The 17,174-nt window shown below is 41.9% G+C and overlaps 1 protein-coding gene across 1 annotated transcript; it reads left to right on the forward strand.

Moving 5' to 3' along the window:
* Nucleotides 1–242: 242 nt before the first annotated feature.
* Nucleotides 243–15,623, forward strand: LOC308297184 (leucine-rich repeat-containing protein 27-like; the record flags this gene model as incomplete). The annotated part of the gene is made up of 11 exons (XM_080740600.1): nucleotides 243–266; nucleotides 3,125–3,298; nucleotides 3,467–3,597; nucleotides 5,103–5,161; nucleotides 5,862–6,014; nucleotides 7,396–7,633; nucleotides 8,267–8,407; nucleotides 9,443–9,551; nucleotides 11,148–11,233; nucleotides 15,315–15,441; nucleotides 15,549–15,623. The coding sequence occupies 11 exons, from the start codon at nucleotides 243–245 to the stop codon at nucleotides 15,621–15,623; spliced, it is 1,317 nt and encodes a 438-aa protein (XP_080596726.1).
* Nucleotides 15,624–17,174: the final 1,551 nt, after the last annotated feature.

The raw sequence follows: 17,174 nt of genomic DNA on the forward strand, positions 1-17,174 counted from the left end.
TTGCCTGTCATCTCTCCTATGGCACCAACACCAATACAGCATGGAAATATGGAAAGATAGGTCCGAGAGGCTAAATGTCATCAATTGATGGTCCGTGAAAGAAATCATACAATGACAACAGATGCACAAAAGCATAGAGTTAATTTACTGTTAGTGTTACTATACTTAAAAAACTTTTGTGAATTCGTGCTCGTACTGTTTGACAGTTGACGGGCGCCGTAGTTGATGTTGCGTTGGTTACTATGGATACGACACCTCCTAGGATGGTAAGAAAGCCACTTATTCAATTTACGTTTTAGTTCATATTGAGCAAGCAGCTAGCCCATTTGTTTTAAACGGTAGGTAAGGTTACTACACTCTTTACGAATGCATTGCTGTAGTTGTTGTGTTGCACGGCCCCCAGTGGTGCAGTGGTGATTCAATGTTTGTGGGGTCGCGAACGTCTCTCGACACCTACTATACAGGTCTATTGATATGCAAATAGGCTAGTTTCTTTGTTAAACAGTTGTCGAGGTGTGAACTTCGGGGGGTGCGGGACCCCGGCTCAGAAAAAGATATGGGTCGTCGGGGGCGCGCGACCCAAGACTACTGCAACACTATATGATTGCACCTCTCAATAAATGTTACTGTATTTTCTACACTGTGTTGATTAGCATAGCTAACAAGCTAGATGAGGAGACACAAAATAATGCAATGTGATGTGGGTGATGTCTGGAACTTGAAATGCCTGGGAAAACTTTCTCCTGAATAGTCTATTATTATTGCGACTGTAGGTCGCAGTTACTATGAAAACCGTCACATCTTGTCCGTACATCCGTGAGTAAAGCCTCAATGTCTCTAGCTGCTGACCTGTTGTTTCGTCAAATCGTCGTGACATCACATTGTGACATCACATTCCGTCCTTGTCCCTTGTATGTACATTGTATGCCCATATATGGAGATCCCTGATCTCCATATACAGTATGTCTATAGCTGACCTATGGCATCACATTGTTGTGACATGACATTGTGACATCATTCCGTCCTTGTCCCTTGTTGCGACCGTAAGGTCGCATTTACTATCAAAACCTCCACCGGCTGTCTGTCTGTCTGTCCGTCCGTCCGTCTGTCCGTCAGTCTGTCTGTCATGTCACATTACACTTTTGCCCTACTCATATCTCCGCCATCGTTACCCCTATCCATGTGACATTTTCCACACACACTCCTTGCCTGCCAAACCACAACCTTCAGGACCCCCAGACCTCCACGGACCCCCAGGGACCCCCTGCCACCGCCGCCAAATAGTGCAAAAATGACCAAATCAACACCCCAACTGGGCTGCTCATGGGGAATTCCCAGGGACCACCGACTCCTGCTGCTCCAACAGTCCTTCACCTTTCATTGGTTTAACTTTGCCCCGCCCCCTCCCCTCATTGGCCAAAACTTTATTTGGCTTTACTCATCAACCGTTTGTTGTACAAACTTGTGGGTGGTGTCAATTGACTTGATTAAGAGTCCTTCACCGTAATTGGTTTAACTTTGCCACGCCCCCTCCTCTGATTGGCGAAACTTTATTTGGCTTTACTCATCAACCGTTTGTCATACAAACTTGTGGGTGGTGTCAATTGACTTGATTAAGAGTCCTTCACCTTAATTGGTTTAACTTTGCCCCGCCCCCTCCTCTGATTGGCCAAAACTTTATTTGGCTTTACTCATCAACCGTTTGTCGTACAAACTTGTGGGTGGAACCAATGCCACTTACAGGCCTCTTTGTGTATACTGTGACCTGACAGTCGCTTATCTCCCGATTAGGGAGTCTTACTGGTATGTCCATATATGGAGATCCCTGATTTCATCAATATTAAGACCATAGCTTGGAATGCCCATATATGGTCATATTGTGTGAGTCTCATGTGGTCTATAACAAGACTTCTACCCCTTTTTGTGGTCACGTGTTCAGATACTGGATTCTGATTGGCTTAAAACAGTGGTAAATCAGTCAACAACCTTGAGTTGGCTCATGGACCCCGCCCACTGTTGTGTTGCAGTTGTAACATTTCCAAGATCAATGCGCCTCCCAAACAACCAGATTCGTGTCAATAACTGTGAATCGACATCATGACAAGTAGCCTAGGTTATGATTTCTTTTTTGTTTTGTTTGTTTGTTTTTGGCCAGTGAATGTGGCTGCAATCATTGTTGTTTATGGGACTATATGCTTTGGCGGAATGTGTATTCTGAAACATTTAATGATTGTAACTAAATAACCTTGCAAGTTATAATTGTATTTTCTTTCATTTATATGGTAGAAGTGGTAGCAATTTACCATTCGCCTCGTGCCACAACCCTGAAACAGTGGTAAATCAGCCAACAACCCACTCCCTCTCATGGTAAATGGCTTACATCTATTTTGTCAGATGTCAGTCATATCCATATTTGGGGGGGGGGGGGGATTCCAAATTGTGTCCAACTTAAACAACCAACCGCAACTCGAATCACACTTGCAAATGAATTCCGTCCTGCACGACCACTTTTCGCCCTTAGGCGTCTTACTGGTAATGACATAGTTTGACTCAGACTCTGAGCCCTGGGTCTCAGAGCTCATGGTTAAACTCATTTGGTTGTATTAGCTTCTGGGACTGTGGGAGAGTTGTTTGACTGAAAATAACACTTGACTAATGGACACAGAATGATGAAAATGCTCCATCATAATACATTATATACTGCTAGTGCTGCATTACATTCAGTGGTGGGAAAGTATTCAAATGTTTTACTTGGGCTAAATAAAGTTTTCAAGAGCTTGTAGATCTGCTATTTTTGAAAAAATGTGAACATTTGTGCAAGTCCTTCTAAGGTTTTTTGAAAAAACTGTGTTTCTATGTCAGTGGTGCTCAAACCTTTTCATGTGAAGGACCCCCAAAATGATAAGTATTTGGCCATCTCAAAATAATGTTTTCACGACTTTTCAAAAATAGCAGATCTACAAGCTTGCAGCGCGGTGCCGTGCTGTGAGCTTCTATATCTGCTATTTTTCAATAGCTAAAGTATAAAATAATCAAGGCCCCTCCACCTTGTGACGCCTCTGAATGTACTTAGCTGCTTTTCTCCCCTGATCACCTCTGAATATCATATCTGTCTTTCCCACAGACGGAAGAAGCTCCTGATCTGCATTTGAGCCTTGACTGTGAGGACAGTGTTGTAAAATACCAGACACTTCACCTGCTACCAACCGAGAAATGTGTTGCACCAGAGACTGTGGATTTAAGCAGAACAAAGCTGAAAGATGTTGCAGAAAGTATTTTGAAGAATCACTCGCTGAAGGTCAGCTTGAACCTCATGCATTGATATATACTTCTCCCCACCTGTTGTAGATGTGATTATCAATGTAATTATCGTACAATACACATTTGAATTTGTAGGCATTTTTCTTCTCTCGATCAGTTATTATATCTAATAATAATAATATATTTATTTATTTTTTCATGTCAGAATTTATATCTTGAAGGCAATCAGATAGTCACTCTCCCAGATTCGATGTTCACCAGTCTGCCCAACCTGGTATGGCTGGATCTCAGAAATAATGACATTTCATCCCTGCCAATTCAAATTGGTTCTCACAGGTAAACCAACCCTTTTCCTTTAAAAAAAGAAATAACATGTGATATTGTATTGTTATTCCAGACCTGTTTCTTATCTACTGCATGTCTTCAAAGGTCAGTGTGTCTCCGTGTCACCTGCAGAGTGTTTGATGTAGGCATACTCATCATTTATTTTAGTACCTCTACCGGTGTTGGAGACCATTTAACACTGGTCTCAAACAAGATACCTCCAAAACTACTGTCTGGATTACCATGGAATGTCATGTGCAACGTCACCCCATGGGAATGAACCCTACTGATTTGTTTGACCCCATTGCCTTTCCTCTCGTCTAGAGCTACCCAAACTCTCCACTTGACACGCCTTTTTTGGTTTGCCATTTGGAAAACGTTGTGGATAGTACATGGTATCTGATACTTATTTGGGTATCACCTCCATCGAGGTTCTAAGCAAGCTGAGGCGATACCAAAGGCAACTCCAGGCTTTCTTCTGCTTTTTTTGAGGGGTGGTCAGCCGCTCCTCAGAGTGGCTTTGTCTGTGTGTGGCTATGTGGCTTTCTATGTGGCTTTATCCGTAGCATGAATACCGCTGGTGACCACAGTGGCGCTGTTGAGTCACACAGACGCTCAGCACACGCGCCGCACACACACACACGCACGCACGCAGGCGTTGTTGTGCAGCCTCCACCGCTCAGTTCACAGTGTGATTTTTTTTACAATAACTGTAAAAAGAACAAAAAGTATACATCAGAGGACTATAATGTCAGTGGCAGACTGGAGGAATTATGAACAGCCAGGTGCGAGAGGCCAGCATTAAAGTCCATAAACAACAGATAAGGCTTGCACACTGACAGAAGAATGTTGAGGCTCTTTGGATTCCGATACCAAAAGATGATATGGAAACACTGCAGACTACTGATTAGTCAAAGACAATCATCAGTAAGTAGCATTGTAGAATTTAGTCACAATTCTCTTAGAATTGTATGGAAGCTCCCGAACATTGTTACCAAGATTCTAAACTAGCCAATGTGAAATGAATCAATAATATTAGGCAACTGCATGGCCTATTTCTTGTCTAAACCTTTATCAGAAACCTTTTTTATTGGATCCGGATTATAGAGGCCATTTCCAGACAATCCACTATTGTTCTTTAGTGCTCTACATACAGTCTATACAGACTTGTAAGGTTAGATGTTGCTATGATGACCAGGTACACTAAAGGGAGTATCTGCTGTGGAAAAGAATTTACCTGGTACTAAAATTGAGTTGAGCCAATGTGGAAACGCGCCATTAGGAGTCTTGCTGCTCTCCTAAAGGATGGTTAAACCATTTAGCATCTGCTTTCAAAAAACTCAACACTAGTACTACCTTAAAAACTGTACAACTGTGTAATCGTAGATCATTACAAAGAAGGGAAATATATAAACTGTATATATTATGAGCTACTCTTTGCATGGAAATGCTGCCACTTAGCTCTGCTACTGATTTACATACTCTGTATTGATATAATCTCTAAATGGTTTATTCAGATCTCTGAAAACATTGCTGCTGGAAGGAAATCCTATTTCTGAACTTCCACCAGAGCTGGGTGAGTTAGTTTAGTCACCTCTACCAGAAGTGATTTCACCTCATACGACTTATTCCAACAAATATACAGTAGTGTTTTTAATACCTTTGTTTCAGTACTGCTCATTGACATTGACACACTGTTTTTGAGCGGTGGTCACACCGTCTCCATAGCGTGGCTGTGTGTGTATCCGTGTATGTGTGTGTCTATCTGTCTGTATGTAGCATGAAGTGTATGTAGCCTGAGTACCTCTGGGTGACCAGAGAGGGTGCTGTTGAGTCTAGTCTGAGCATCAACTGCAATACACACACACGCGTGCGCGCGCACCCACACGCCCACACACGCAGGCACGCACACACACACACCACACACACACACCTGGGTGAGCAACACACACACACAAGTCCTCTCTCACAAATACACACACGCGCACACGCGCGCGCACACACACACACACACACACACACACACACACACACACACACACACACACACACACACACACACACACACACACACACACACACACACACACACACACACACAGTTGAGCAACCTTGCAATGCATGTATTCTACCCATATACCCAAACCCCTGCTTCACTCACCCAGCGGTGCACAGCCTCCACCGCTCAGTTCACACGGTGTGATTTTTTTATCTACTGTATATGTGCCATTTTAAAAGTAGCAAACAATGTAATACATACATGTTCCACTTCCTAGGTAACGTGAGGACCCTCAAAGCTCTAAACCTGAGGAATTGCCCCATCAGGTTCCCACCACCAGCCATTGTGCATGAGGGGGTCCAGAGCATTCTGCAGTTCTTGAGGAGTGCTATGGCTGAGCGATCCGTACATGTATGGAAATCTCATTCAGGTGAATGAAATGAAAATCTCTCACCCGAACTTGTACGATGCAGCGGCAAGGTGTTCGGTATGCACGTGGCCTCTGTCTGTATGCGTCCTAGACATCTGCTCTTTTCGCATAAGAAAAGGGAGGGTGGTCACAAAAATAGCTTGTTGCCCTGGTTCCACTTCAGTGGTGGGATTCTGTTCCCTTGGAGACAGTGGCTGCCAGTCGCCTGACCCCCTCCCCCTCCCCCCCAGAAACCCTTTCCCCCCTACAACACTGCAATAATTTTAGCCTGATGAAAATGATCGATCACCTGTGGTCTCCTAATGGGTGCTCTCTGTCTTCAAGCACTGTCCATAGCTAATCCTCTTAGCCTGGTTTATACTTTGTGGTAAGATGGTGTCAGTGTCACTCACCAAAAAAAAGATCTACAAGCTCACGATGTGTTGTGAAGCTATGCAGTGTGAACACATAGATCTACTATTTGCGACACACGACACCATCATACGACAAAGTATAAATTCATGAGCCGGCAGAGACACAGAAGAGCTGCTGTTGCACATTGAGAAAAGACAAACGCCACTGTCGGCCCATTTATCTTATTGTCTACAAGGTTACAAAAAAGAAAAGAGGCCCCTCTTCCCCGGGGAGCAATCTCTGAGCTTGTTGCGTGTTGTGTGTTCAGCACTAGGTTTACATAAATGCACCCACATTCATTTAACACTTTTTATTTCCTCAGAGCATATCCTTAGTGATTGGCCTGTCACAAACTTGCGAGGCTTCTGTTCACTACAGCTTTACATTCTGCTTTGTCATCAACCTGTCTCAGCTGGCAATTTATACAATTTGTTAAACCCTATTTCAGCATGACTTGTCTTCTTGCACAAATAGTTCAGAAGCAGAAAGCACTTCAAAGCCATTTACGGTTATGTATGGAATATTTAAGGAATTTTCCGTGGCATCTGTGACATCCACTTAACAATTAACACTTAATGCAGGGCTGCTGAAAAGGTATGTGCATACAGAACTCACAACAGTGCAATAGGACACTGCATAACATGCACAGACGGTACAGATAATCATTTCTTAAATCTATATTTTGAATGTGTGATCATTACGATGTGTAGGTGTGAATATGTGTTGAGTTTTTTGTCACGTCTACTCAGTGATCTGTTATTCACAATTCTCTCTCTCTCTCTCTCTCGCTCGCTCTCTCTCTTTCTCTCAAACTGGTAGACTTGTCTTGTCGGGAAATCAATCATTAAAGACACTTATCAATTTGTAAAAAGTAAAAACTACTGGCAGGTCATAGTAGCCAGGGTCCTCTAGCTCCCAAAAAGTGTGGTTTCCTCCGCTAAGGTACCCCTGGGTGTGATTGGAAGCTGTCATGTTGTTTTGTTGGCAGACATGCCCCTTGTGGAAAAACTCCAGCTATCAGAGCTGGTGGGGTCCAGCATGGACCTGTGTGAGGAGTCGATGGATGAAGATGAACTCCAGAAGTTCAGGGATCTCAGACACAGGATGATTCTCATGGACAGAGCCGAGTTGGGCTATGGAGAATCCATTCTACCCTCAGCACAGCAGCCTAGGGCAGCACGGGCTGACGGAAACCGTGAGTCAAATCCCCTGCCCGTTATCCAAAGGTAGGTCAATATTTAATGTGAAAGTGGAAGAAAATGTGATTTACTGAGATACACAAACATGGTGAATGTATGTTGTATGGTTCTGGTGTGCATGTACTATGGAATGTGAAATTGAATGACTTTCCTGGCTGCGATTGTCCCTTCCCCCATGGTTCATCTCATTTGTATAATCAATTTTCACTGATGCTCTACTGATCATTTATAGTACAGTGTATTTACAAAATAAGTATTGTAATGAACAAGGAGGTCATTTTGAGCCTGTTTTGAGCCTGTTTGGGGAAATAAACAGCTATTTGCAATATTACACATTCCCCTCAAGTTCCCTATCGTATCTTCCTCCTGGAATGATCAAATTAAGCGAACGCATAATGATAGCTTTATCTACAGTTGGAGGGTGGTAGATTTGTTTTGATTCAATTGAGAACTTTAGTGCTGAGGTTTGGGATTTGTTTGCGAGGGGAGATGTTTGTACACGGATATAGAACTATCGATAGAGCCATAGAACTACTTTAATGATATTCTCTTCAGAGGTGACCTATTGTAGTCATAAAAAATCTCCCAGCCTCTCCTCCACAGGGACTTAGAGCTCTGGTGAACAATAAAAATAAAGCATTTTCTTTCGATTTACTTCAGAAAAAAAGAGATTACCGGGGCCAACATAATTCCGGAGCGCCACTCATGTGACATCCTCCACGGGATGAGGTCAGAGGAAAGGAGACTGGCTGTGATGAAAGAGCTGAACGAGAAACAGGCTATTTTGGAACAGAAAAGAAAGTAAGTGGGTGTCTGGAGTTGTCTGTGTGAATCTTTTATTTCAGTACTCAATCAACTGCACGTTGACATTAATCATCGCTGAATCGTGTTAATTGTTAGACGTGTTAGAATTGCACTGAATATTTAGCCTACACCAAGGGTCTTCAACAGGGGGTCCGGGACCCCTAGGGGGTCTGCAGAGTTACTACAGGGGTCCTCCAAATCTTTGTGAGATAGAAACCTTTTTCTCCTTTTTTATATTAACCACTTGAATGATGATGTTCTGAGAATCTGAGAACTTTAGCCAAAAAATAGCAGATCTACAAGCTCACAACGCCTCGCAGCGTGAGGCGTTGTGAGCTTGTAGATCGGCTATTTTCGGCAAAGAGCTTTAGTGTAGAGGGGAAAAAGAGCAGACTAAGTACAGAGTGAAAGGTCAAGTTTATTAAGTATTGACAGTTCAAGTGGTTAAATATCTGAAAAAACTAATTTACATGAATCCAAAATACAATGATGATTGTGCTGTCAACTATATGGAATCTCTGAAAAGGTTGTGGGGGTCCCTGACTCCTGCTTCATCTTTCTTTCAACTAAGGGGTCCTTGGCCTGAAAACTTTGAAGAACCCTGGCCTACACTATAAAATCCTCAGTGTGGACTGTGGACCCGTAACGAGTCTGTTTGGTTAGATTTGTACACTCTAGTCTTGTTTCTAGTGGATAAATGAACCCTGATGATTTTACTGTATACACGCCTTGCCAGAGAGGAGAAAGAACCTGCATGTATTGTGTCTAATTGACATTTGATGAACTGCCAGAAAGTGAGGGATCAATATTATGTGCCTGCCAAATCCATTACCAGTAATGGGTATGTAAAGAAATGAAGCCCAGTTATAGATCAGATTTTCCCTGTCACAATCCTAATCCTAACTATTGTGAGTTGAAAGTGTCTCTTATATTTGATCTTTATGATGAGACACAATTACATTCTAATGCACTGATATCCATGCATCCTGACTGTTCATTCACTTTTGTTCATTCACTTTTGAACTTTTCCAGAGATCAGGAGTTTATTCAGGAATGGCGCAAACATACAAAGGTGATGCAAGAAGACAGGAAAGTCCTGGAGCTCAAGAAGGAGAGACATGAAAGACACAGGAGAGAGGATGTAAGTGAGCTCATCTAAATTGTGCATCTGCTCTTTATTATTGACATGATTTTATACCGTCAGGTCGCATACACAAACTTTAGAAGGCAATGATAGCCAATCAGGAGGGAATATGGGAAATGAGACAGATCCATGTTGATGACATGACTTTAGAGATACTGTGTACCGCTTTGCGTGATTTTAGGGCCAAATCTGTTGGAGCTGTGCCCAAAAATGTGTTTTGCAAAAATCGGCCTGATGGTGGTGCTAGATGGGACAGATGCATGTTGATGACATAACTGTAGGATACTGCTTTGCGTGATTTTAGGGCAAAATCTGTAGAAGCAGTGTCCAAAAATGTGTTTGAAAAACAACAGCGCTAAAAGGGACAGGTCCATGTTGATGACACGGTTTAAAAACATTACATCTCCTATAAAACACGTATTATATACTATGGAGCAGTTGGTTCTATACAAGGGTTCATATCCATGATCAGTGATCACATGATTGGTTTGCCTTGGCTTGAGCCATAATTGTCTGACTGAAGCTTGTGCACTCTCTGATAGGAATGGAAATTTAGTTAAATTTGTTTGAGCTCCACTCTAGACTGGATATGCAAACTGCAAAGTGAACTGATCCCTGTCTAATACAACCTACTCCCCTACCAAATTTCAACATTGCTTTAATTTATTTGGAGTGCACTTCCTTAACACAAGGGGGTAGCATAGCACCACCTCTGTATGGCCAATGGTACTAACAAAGAAATGTATAAGATAACACAAAAAAAGATATAACACGTTTGACTTAGCTTAGATTTTAAAATTGGCACGAGAGAAGACATAGATTACGCTAGGACTATTTATGGGTTTCAATTATTGATGGGCAGACACACCGATATACTCAGTTGAACATTATTATGTCTGAGGCAACAACATACAGTAGTGATGGAGTGGAAAGCAAGGGAACTGGGCCATTTTGCTAGGTGGGCCCTGTGCAAATATATCTGATCTTCTGTATATGTATCTAAAACATATTACTAGTAAGACGCCTCAGGGCGACAAGCAAAGGGCGAGGTCATCACTGCGCCAGTGATGTGGACATCAGGGATGTGGACATCAGGGATCTCCATATATGGGCATAAAAGGTATTTGTTCCCCTGGCATCACATATGTAGGGATGTGGACATCAGGGTGAGTGGACATCAGGGATCTCCATATATGGGCATATATGGGATTTATTCCCCTGTCATCACAGGGATCTCCATATCTCCATATATGGGCATAAAGGGGATTGTTCCACCTGGCATCACAGGAATCTCTCTTACAGGGCATCATTAATAATGATGACATCAGGGAACTCCATATATGGGCATAAAAGGGATTCTGTTAATGTGACATCACAGTGAAGCCAGAGCGTGATATCACAGTGGCAAACCCATTCTGCTAGAGTGGTTCCCCTGACATCACAGTGACATCAGATGTCAAAAGTGTGACGTGACGGACAGACAGGTGGACAGCCGGTGGAGCTTTTCATAGTAAATTGCGACCTGGCGGTCACAACAGATTACCATGTTGCTTTAATAACATTTTATTGTTTTTATTGTTTTTTCTGTGGCAGCATTCAGAGACACATTATGCTGGCCACAATCCTGCCCAGAGGATACAGAAGTCCTTTATGTCCCAGAAGGAGCTTGAAGAGGCCAGGTAAATGGTCACCTTCATATGGTCCAACTACATATGCTGCAACTTTAGTATAGACTAAGACAGGGGTTTTCAAAGTGGGTGACGGGGCACCCTGGGGTGCCGTGACGGCAGTCCAGGGGTGCCGCGAGATAATTTGATAATATTTGGAATTTATTTGGACCCTTGCAAAAATATTTAGTATCATTTTAAACTTGAAGTACAAAGTTATTTTCAGTCAGTTCTAACCAAAATGGCTATTATCTCAATGTTTTCCTCGCAACATAATCACAAAAATATCGCCACTGTCGGGCAGAAACTTTGTATCTCAAAGTTTCAAATGTGTACGTCTTTTGGTAAAGCAAAGCCCTGCTTCATAATACACACAACGCCTCGCGGTGCGAGGCGTTGTGTGCTTTTTTCACTAGTTTAGTACATTTTATAGATGATAAATACGAAACGGTTTTGGACATACAAGGTTTCCACCCGACAACGACGATATGCTATAAATATAAGGTGCTGGGAGTGAAGGTTATAATTTAGGGGTGCCTCGGATTAAAAAAATATTTATGGGGTGCCCTGAGACAAAAAAGTTTGGGAACCCCTGGACTAAGAACATGCCCACATCCTCAGTGACTTTTTCACCACAATTATCCTTTATGCCGATTAATTCCTCCCCATCGGTTCACATTTTGTGTTATCACTACTGTTGTATCTGCTGACTGGCCTGCCAGTGAGGAGCCCTAACAGGTGCCACTCCAGCCTGTAGTAGGATTACGTGAAGTGATATCACCCTCAGGGGTGTCGCACCAAATTCTGGGCCCCGGGTACAAGGATTCACTGCGGGCCTCCCATGAATATTCTTCATAGGGGGAGGGGGTTAACCCATTTAGACTGGGAACGCATTATTACGTGTTATTTTGTGCTTTAACTATTGAAAAATAGCAGATATACAAGCTCACAGCGCGGCACCGAGTGCCTTTGAATATTTCAAATCCTTGTAAGGTTTTTTGAAAAACCTATTTTTCTATGCCAGTGGTGCTGAAACCTTTTCATGTCAAGGACCCCCAAAATGATATGTATTTGGCTATGGACCACAATCTCAAAATATAGTTCCAGGGTCCCCCCAGAAGCTTAAAAATACATATATTCAAAGATTTGCACAAATTTTCACAACTCTGCGCTCTGCTATTTTTTAATAGTTAAAGCATAAAATAATGAAGGTCCTTCCACCTTGGGCCCTAGTAACTCAGTCCCACTTTACCCCCCCTAGTGACGCCCCTGATCACCCTTCCTGCCCGGTTTCCCTCCCCCAAACTCTGTTCTTATAGGTGCTCGATAAAGCTGAATGCACCACGGTGGATTCAAACCCACAACCTCCGTGGTGGGCTGGCACTTTACCACTGCGCCACCCGAACACCTGAGAATCAATTGTTTTAAATAAGTGTAAATTGTTTTGCCAAGTGCAATAAACACTCAGGAATGTATCTTGGTGTCATTTGTCAGAGGAATGAACAGACTGCAAAGTAACCGTGCCTGCTGACACAAGGCCAACATGACCTTGAATACTCTGCAAGTAACACGGTGCATGCTGACACACGGCCTGACCTTGAATACACTGTAAAGCAGGGGTCTTCAACGTTTTCAGGCCAAGGACTTAGTTGAGAGAGAGATGAAGCAGGGACCCACACATCCTTATCATAGATTCCATATAGTTTCATTGTTTGACAGCACAATTAGTGCATTTTGGATTCATGTCAATTTGTGTTTTCAGATATTTATCCACTTGAACCGTCAATACTTAATAAACTTGACCTTTCACTCTGTCCTTAGTCTGCTCATTTTCCCCTCTACACAAAAGCTCTTCGCCGAAAATAGCCGATCTACAAGCTCACTGAGCTTGTAGATCTGCTATTTTTGGCTAAAGTTCTCATAATATGGACACTAGGGTTCAAGTGGTTAATGTAAAAAAGCAGAAAAAAACTTTATATCACCCAAAGATTTGGAGGACCCCCTGTAGTAACTCTGAGTACCCCCTAGGGGTCCCGGGCCCCCTGTTGAAGACCCATGCACTAGTGTAAAGGGACAGTGCAAGATGTATTGCAGACAAGGGTTCCCCAACCTTTCAGGCCACAAACCTCTGGGGACCCCCCACCCTGACAAGCACTTGGAATTGTAGGCATTACATTTAATTTGACTTGTCCACTTCCACAGATAAATATTGTGAAAATAGTAACCCTAACTACAAGCTCACAACGCCTCGCACTGCAAGCCGTTGTGAGCTTGTAGATTGTCTATTTTCACAATGTTTGCCTCTTTCTTATGTAATATTTGACAATTTGGCCAATTAACGTTAAAAAGGTCTTAAAGGTCACCACATTTTAATTTTAGAAATGTACAGATACGACCATCAACAAATTCATTTAAATTTTGTTCATCGGACTTATTTAACTCCCCGCAGACTATGTGCTATGAGGATTTTGAATAATCCCAACTGCACTCTCTGCGCCTCAAATAGTATTGGTACCTTCCTTCACATGGTTTGGGAATGCCCAAATGTGTCGTCATTCTGGAATATGGTTGCCTCAAAACTTTCAACTATTTTTAGTATTAATATCATATCTTCTCCTTCTTTATTTTTATTAAATGACGTCTCACAGTTGCAACTAAACAATATACGCAAGCGCATCTTCTTTGCTGGATTAACGGCGGCGAAGAAGATGGTAGCTACGCGGTGGAAACCTCCTCATACGTTAACGTTTCGCCAGTGGGCCTTAACCTTTCTAGATATAGTATATTTAGAGCAGTCGATAGCAAGGTTACACGGAGCAAAAGAAGAAAACATTAATATGTGGTCGGACATTGCAGATAAGCTTAAGGCTATGATTCAAGAAATCACTATATAGTGGTAACAGCCTAGCACAGGCATGCACTATTGTACATTCCGTGTTGGTCCGGGGAAAAGGGGTGGGTGGGTTTTCTTTTCCTTTTCTTGTTTTGCTATTGTTTGTGTTGTTTGTCTGTTAATTGCATTTTTCTTTTGATTAATGTTTTACTTTTTCTTGTTCTGTTCATATGTATGTCTCTAATTTCATGTTATGGAAAATAAAAATAATTGATAACAAAAAAAAAGAAATGTACAGATACACTGTACTCTTATACTGTATGTTGGTTTGTTTACTGTTGAGTGAGAAAACATTGTTGCAAATTAAGCCCATCATTTGGGTACCCCCCAAAATAATTCGGGGACGCCCCCTGGTGGTCCTGACCCCCAGTTTGTAACCACTGTTGTAGACAAAACATATCCAATTTGGGCCCGGATTGCTAGGGTAGCGGTCCGAGCACCTAGGCTGCTGATGCAACCTGACAGCGTGTTGCGGGTTCGACTCCCAATCCCGACGACCTTTGCTGAGTGTCACTCCCCTTCTCTCTCTCCACATTTCCTGTCTACTGTAATCTATCAATAAAGGCAAAAAGCCAAAGAAATAATAATTTAAAAACAAAAAAACATATCCAATTCTGTATAAACATTCAGCACCTATTAACAACACTGTACATACTGTCACATATACTGTGTAGCAGATGATAATGGGGACAACAGCATTGTTTATTAATCTGAAAATAGTCTACTCTAGATCAATTTTGAAGTCACTTCATTCACCTACTTACTGTGGCGCAGTGGCCAATTGAAATGGAATACTAGAGACACCTAGTGGTAAGACAGAGGCAGCACAATCATCTATGGTGTCAGGAATTTTCTTTGTTCTTCTTGAGCCATATTTATCCAGTGAAATACCCAGATTTCTGTTAATACTATATAGTAATCAACACTCAAACATTGAAATCTACACCAATACGTTAGATATTTAATAATTAATTGGCCAGCATGCTTTAGTTGCTCCCCTATTAGGAATATACAATTGTATATCCTACTGTTGTTGTTTTGACGGCGCTTTTTCTTTTCCTTTTTCTTGCCTTGTATCATAACTTTATAGACAGTACTTTCTTTCTTTACTCTTTAACTGTAACTCTTACTTTTAACTTTTAACTGCTGTTCAAAGTGTAAAATGTGAAATTTTACCATTACCCTGTGTGGCCCTCCTAGAGCGGCCCGGGATTTGGAACTGGAACAGCGGATCCAAAGCCATCTTCAGATGATGCAGGAGAGATGTAGACATCCTATAGGCACAGTGGAAGACCAGATCACAGCTGCAAAGCAAGACATGGAAGAGGTACATTGTGCCATAAAAAATAAAGTGGAAAAAGAAATAGTCCTTATTTATGCACCAATATATATTTTTTCCCTTTAATGACCTGGTCTCTTTTTTGTCATTAACAGACAAAGAAGCTCCAGGCAGAGCTTTTGGAGAGGAAGCAGAGGAGAGATTTTGAATATCGATTCACTGCCTACTAGTGCCTTCATGGGAGATACTGTACCTAGTTAGTGAACAGGATTTGTGTGTCCTTGCGTCCTGCCATTTTAATGTTTAACGTGAATGTTGAACTGTGTCTTTCACATCCATTACTATATATTCACAAAAATAGTAAACTCAAGGTTGTTACACAATCACGTTGTCGTTTGTGTTCTAAAATGTGACAATATGCTTATCCATCTTATCTTATCTATAATGTCTTTCCATGTGAAGGCAATGTTAGGCTTTTTAACAAACACATCTGTACAAAGACTGCATAATATCTACAGTAGGCTTAACAATACTAACAGGTGGTAGCCTATCTGTGTTCATCGCTGCAAGCTATTCAGTTTGTTTATCTTTAACCAGACATAGAATTTAACAACCTAATCTGATGTACATGTAAACTACTTAATCTATTGCACTGACTCAACATGGTACACCCAAAAGATTATGGGCACTCTTGTGCTGCATTATCCTATTACATTTTCCCACGAAATAAGATATTATTAATTCTGACAGTAATAGCCTATATGTATGGGTGTCTATGCTGTATCTTGTAAAGCACAAAATGGGACAACAGTAAGATATATGAAAATGCTGACAGTGCTAGCTGCAGTCAGTGGTCCCCAGCTAAATGATGGGACAGTTGGTAACCAAATGGACCCTTGTTAAATCGTTATCTATTGAGAGTGTAAAATGAAACCAAATGCAACCTTACAGGGTCCATTTGGTTTCATTGATGTACACTCTCAAGAGTTAACTTATTGTTAAACATCTGCATTGCTTAATTTAAAGAAGTCAACACAATTAGAGAATGAAGAAGAATTGTTATTTTGATCAACGTTATCTCTCCTCTATGGCACATCAATAGGCTACAGCATGAAATTGTGGACAAACCCTTGTGGACAAACGCCGCTCTCATTTCTGACAAAGGTGAAGTGGCTACCCATTTTAACAAAACCTTTACCACCACAGCCCGTTCACTGGTCAAAAGACTGGTCGCCCCATCTGGGCGGTATGGTGAAGAATTTGTTAATACATTCTACAAAAAACTGGGCGTCAGTAAAGACAGCTTTAAACTTTCCACAGTGACAACTGATGAAGTGTTTAAAAAATTGAGCGCCCTACCTCAACACAAGGCCACTGGCCTTGATAAAATCCCAGCTAGATTTCTCAGAGATTCAGCCGCCACCATTGCTCCAATCATTACCCACATAATTAACCTTTCCATCGAACAGGGTCATGTCCCCCAGGACTTCAAACTAGCAAAAGTAACCCCCCTGCATAAAAAAGGTAGCAAACTAGACCCTGGAAACTACCGCCCCGTTTCCATTCTTAGCTCCATATCCAAAGTCATGGAGAAAATAGTCTACGAACAGATTGCAAGATATCTCGATGAGAATAATCTGATTTACGAGTTCCAATCTGGATTCAGAAAATCCCATTCCACTGACACATGCCTTCTCTATTTGACTGACCAAATCAAACGCGAAGCGGATCAGGGCAAGTATAGTGGCATGGTCATGATGGACCTCCAGAAGGCATTTGAC

This window comes from Nannobrachium achirus, assembly GCF_963921795.1.
Source record: "Nannobrachium achirus genome assembly, chromosome: 13".
Classification (NCBI taxonomy): domain Eukaryota; kingdom Metazoa; phylum Chordata; class Actinopteri; order Myctophiformes; family Myctophidae; genus Nannobrachium; species Nannobrachium achirus.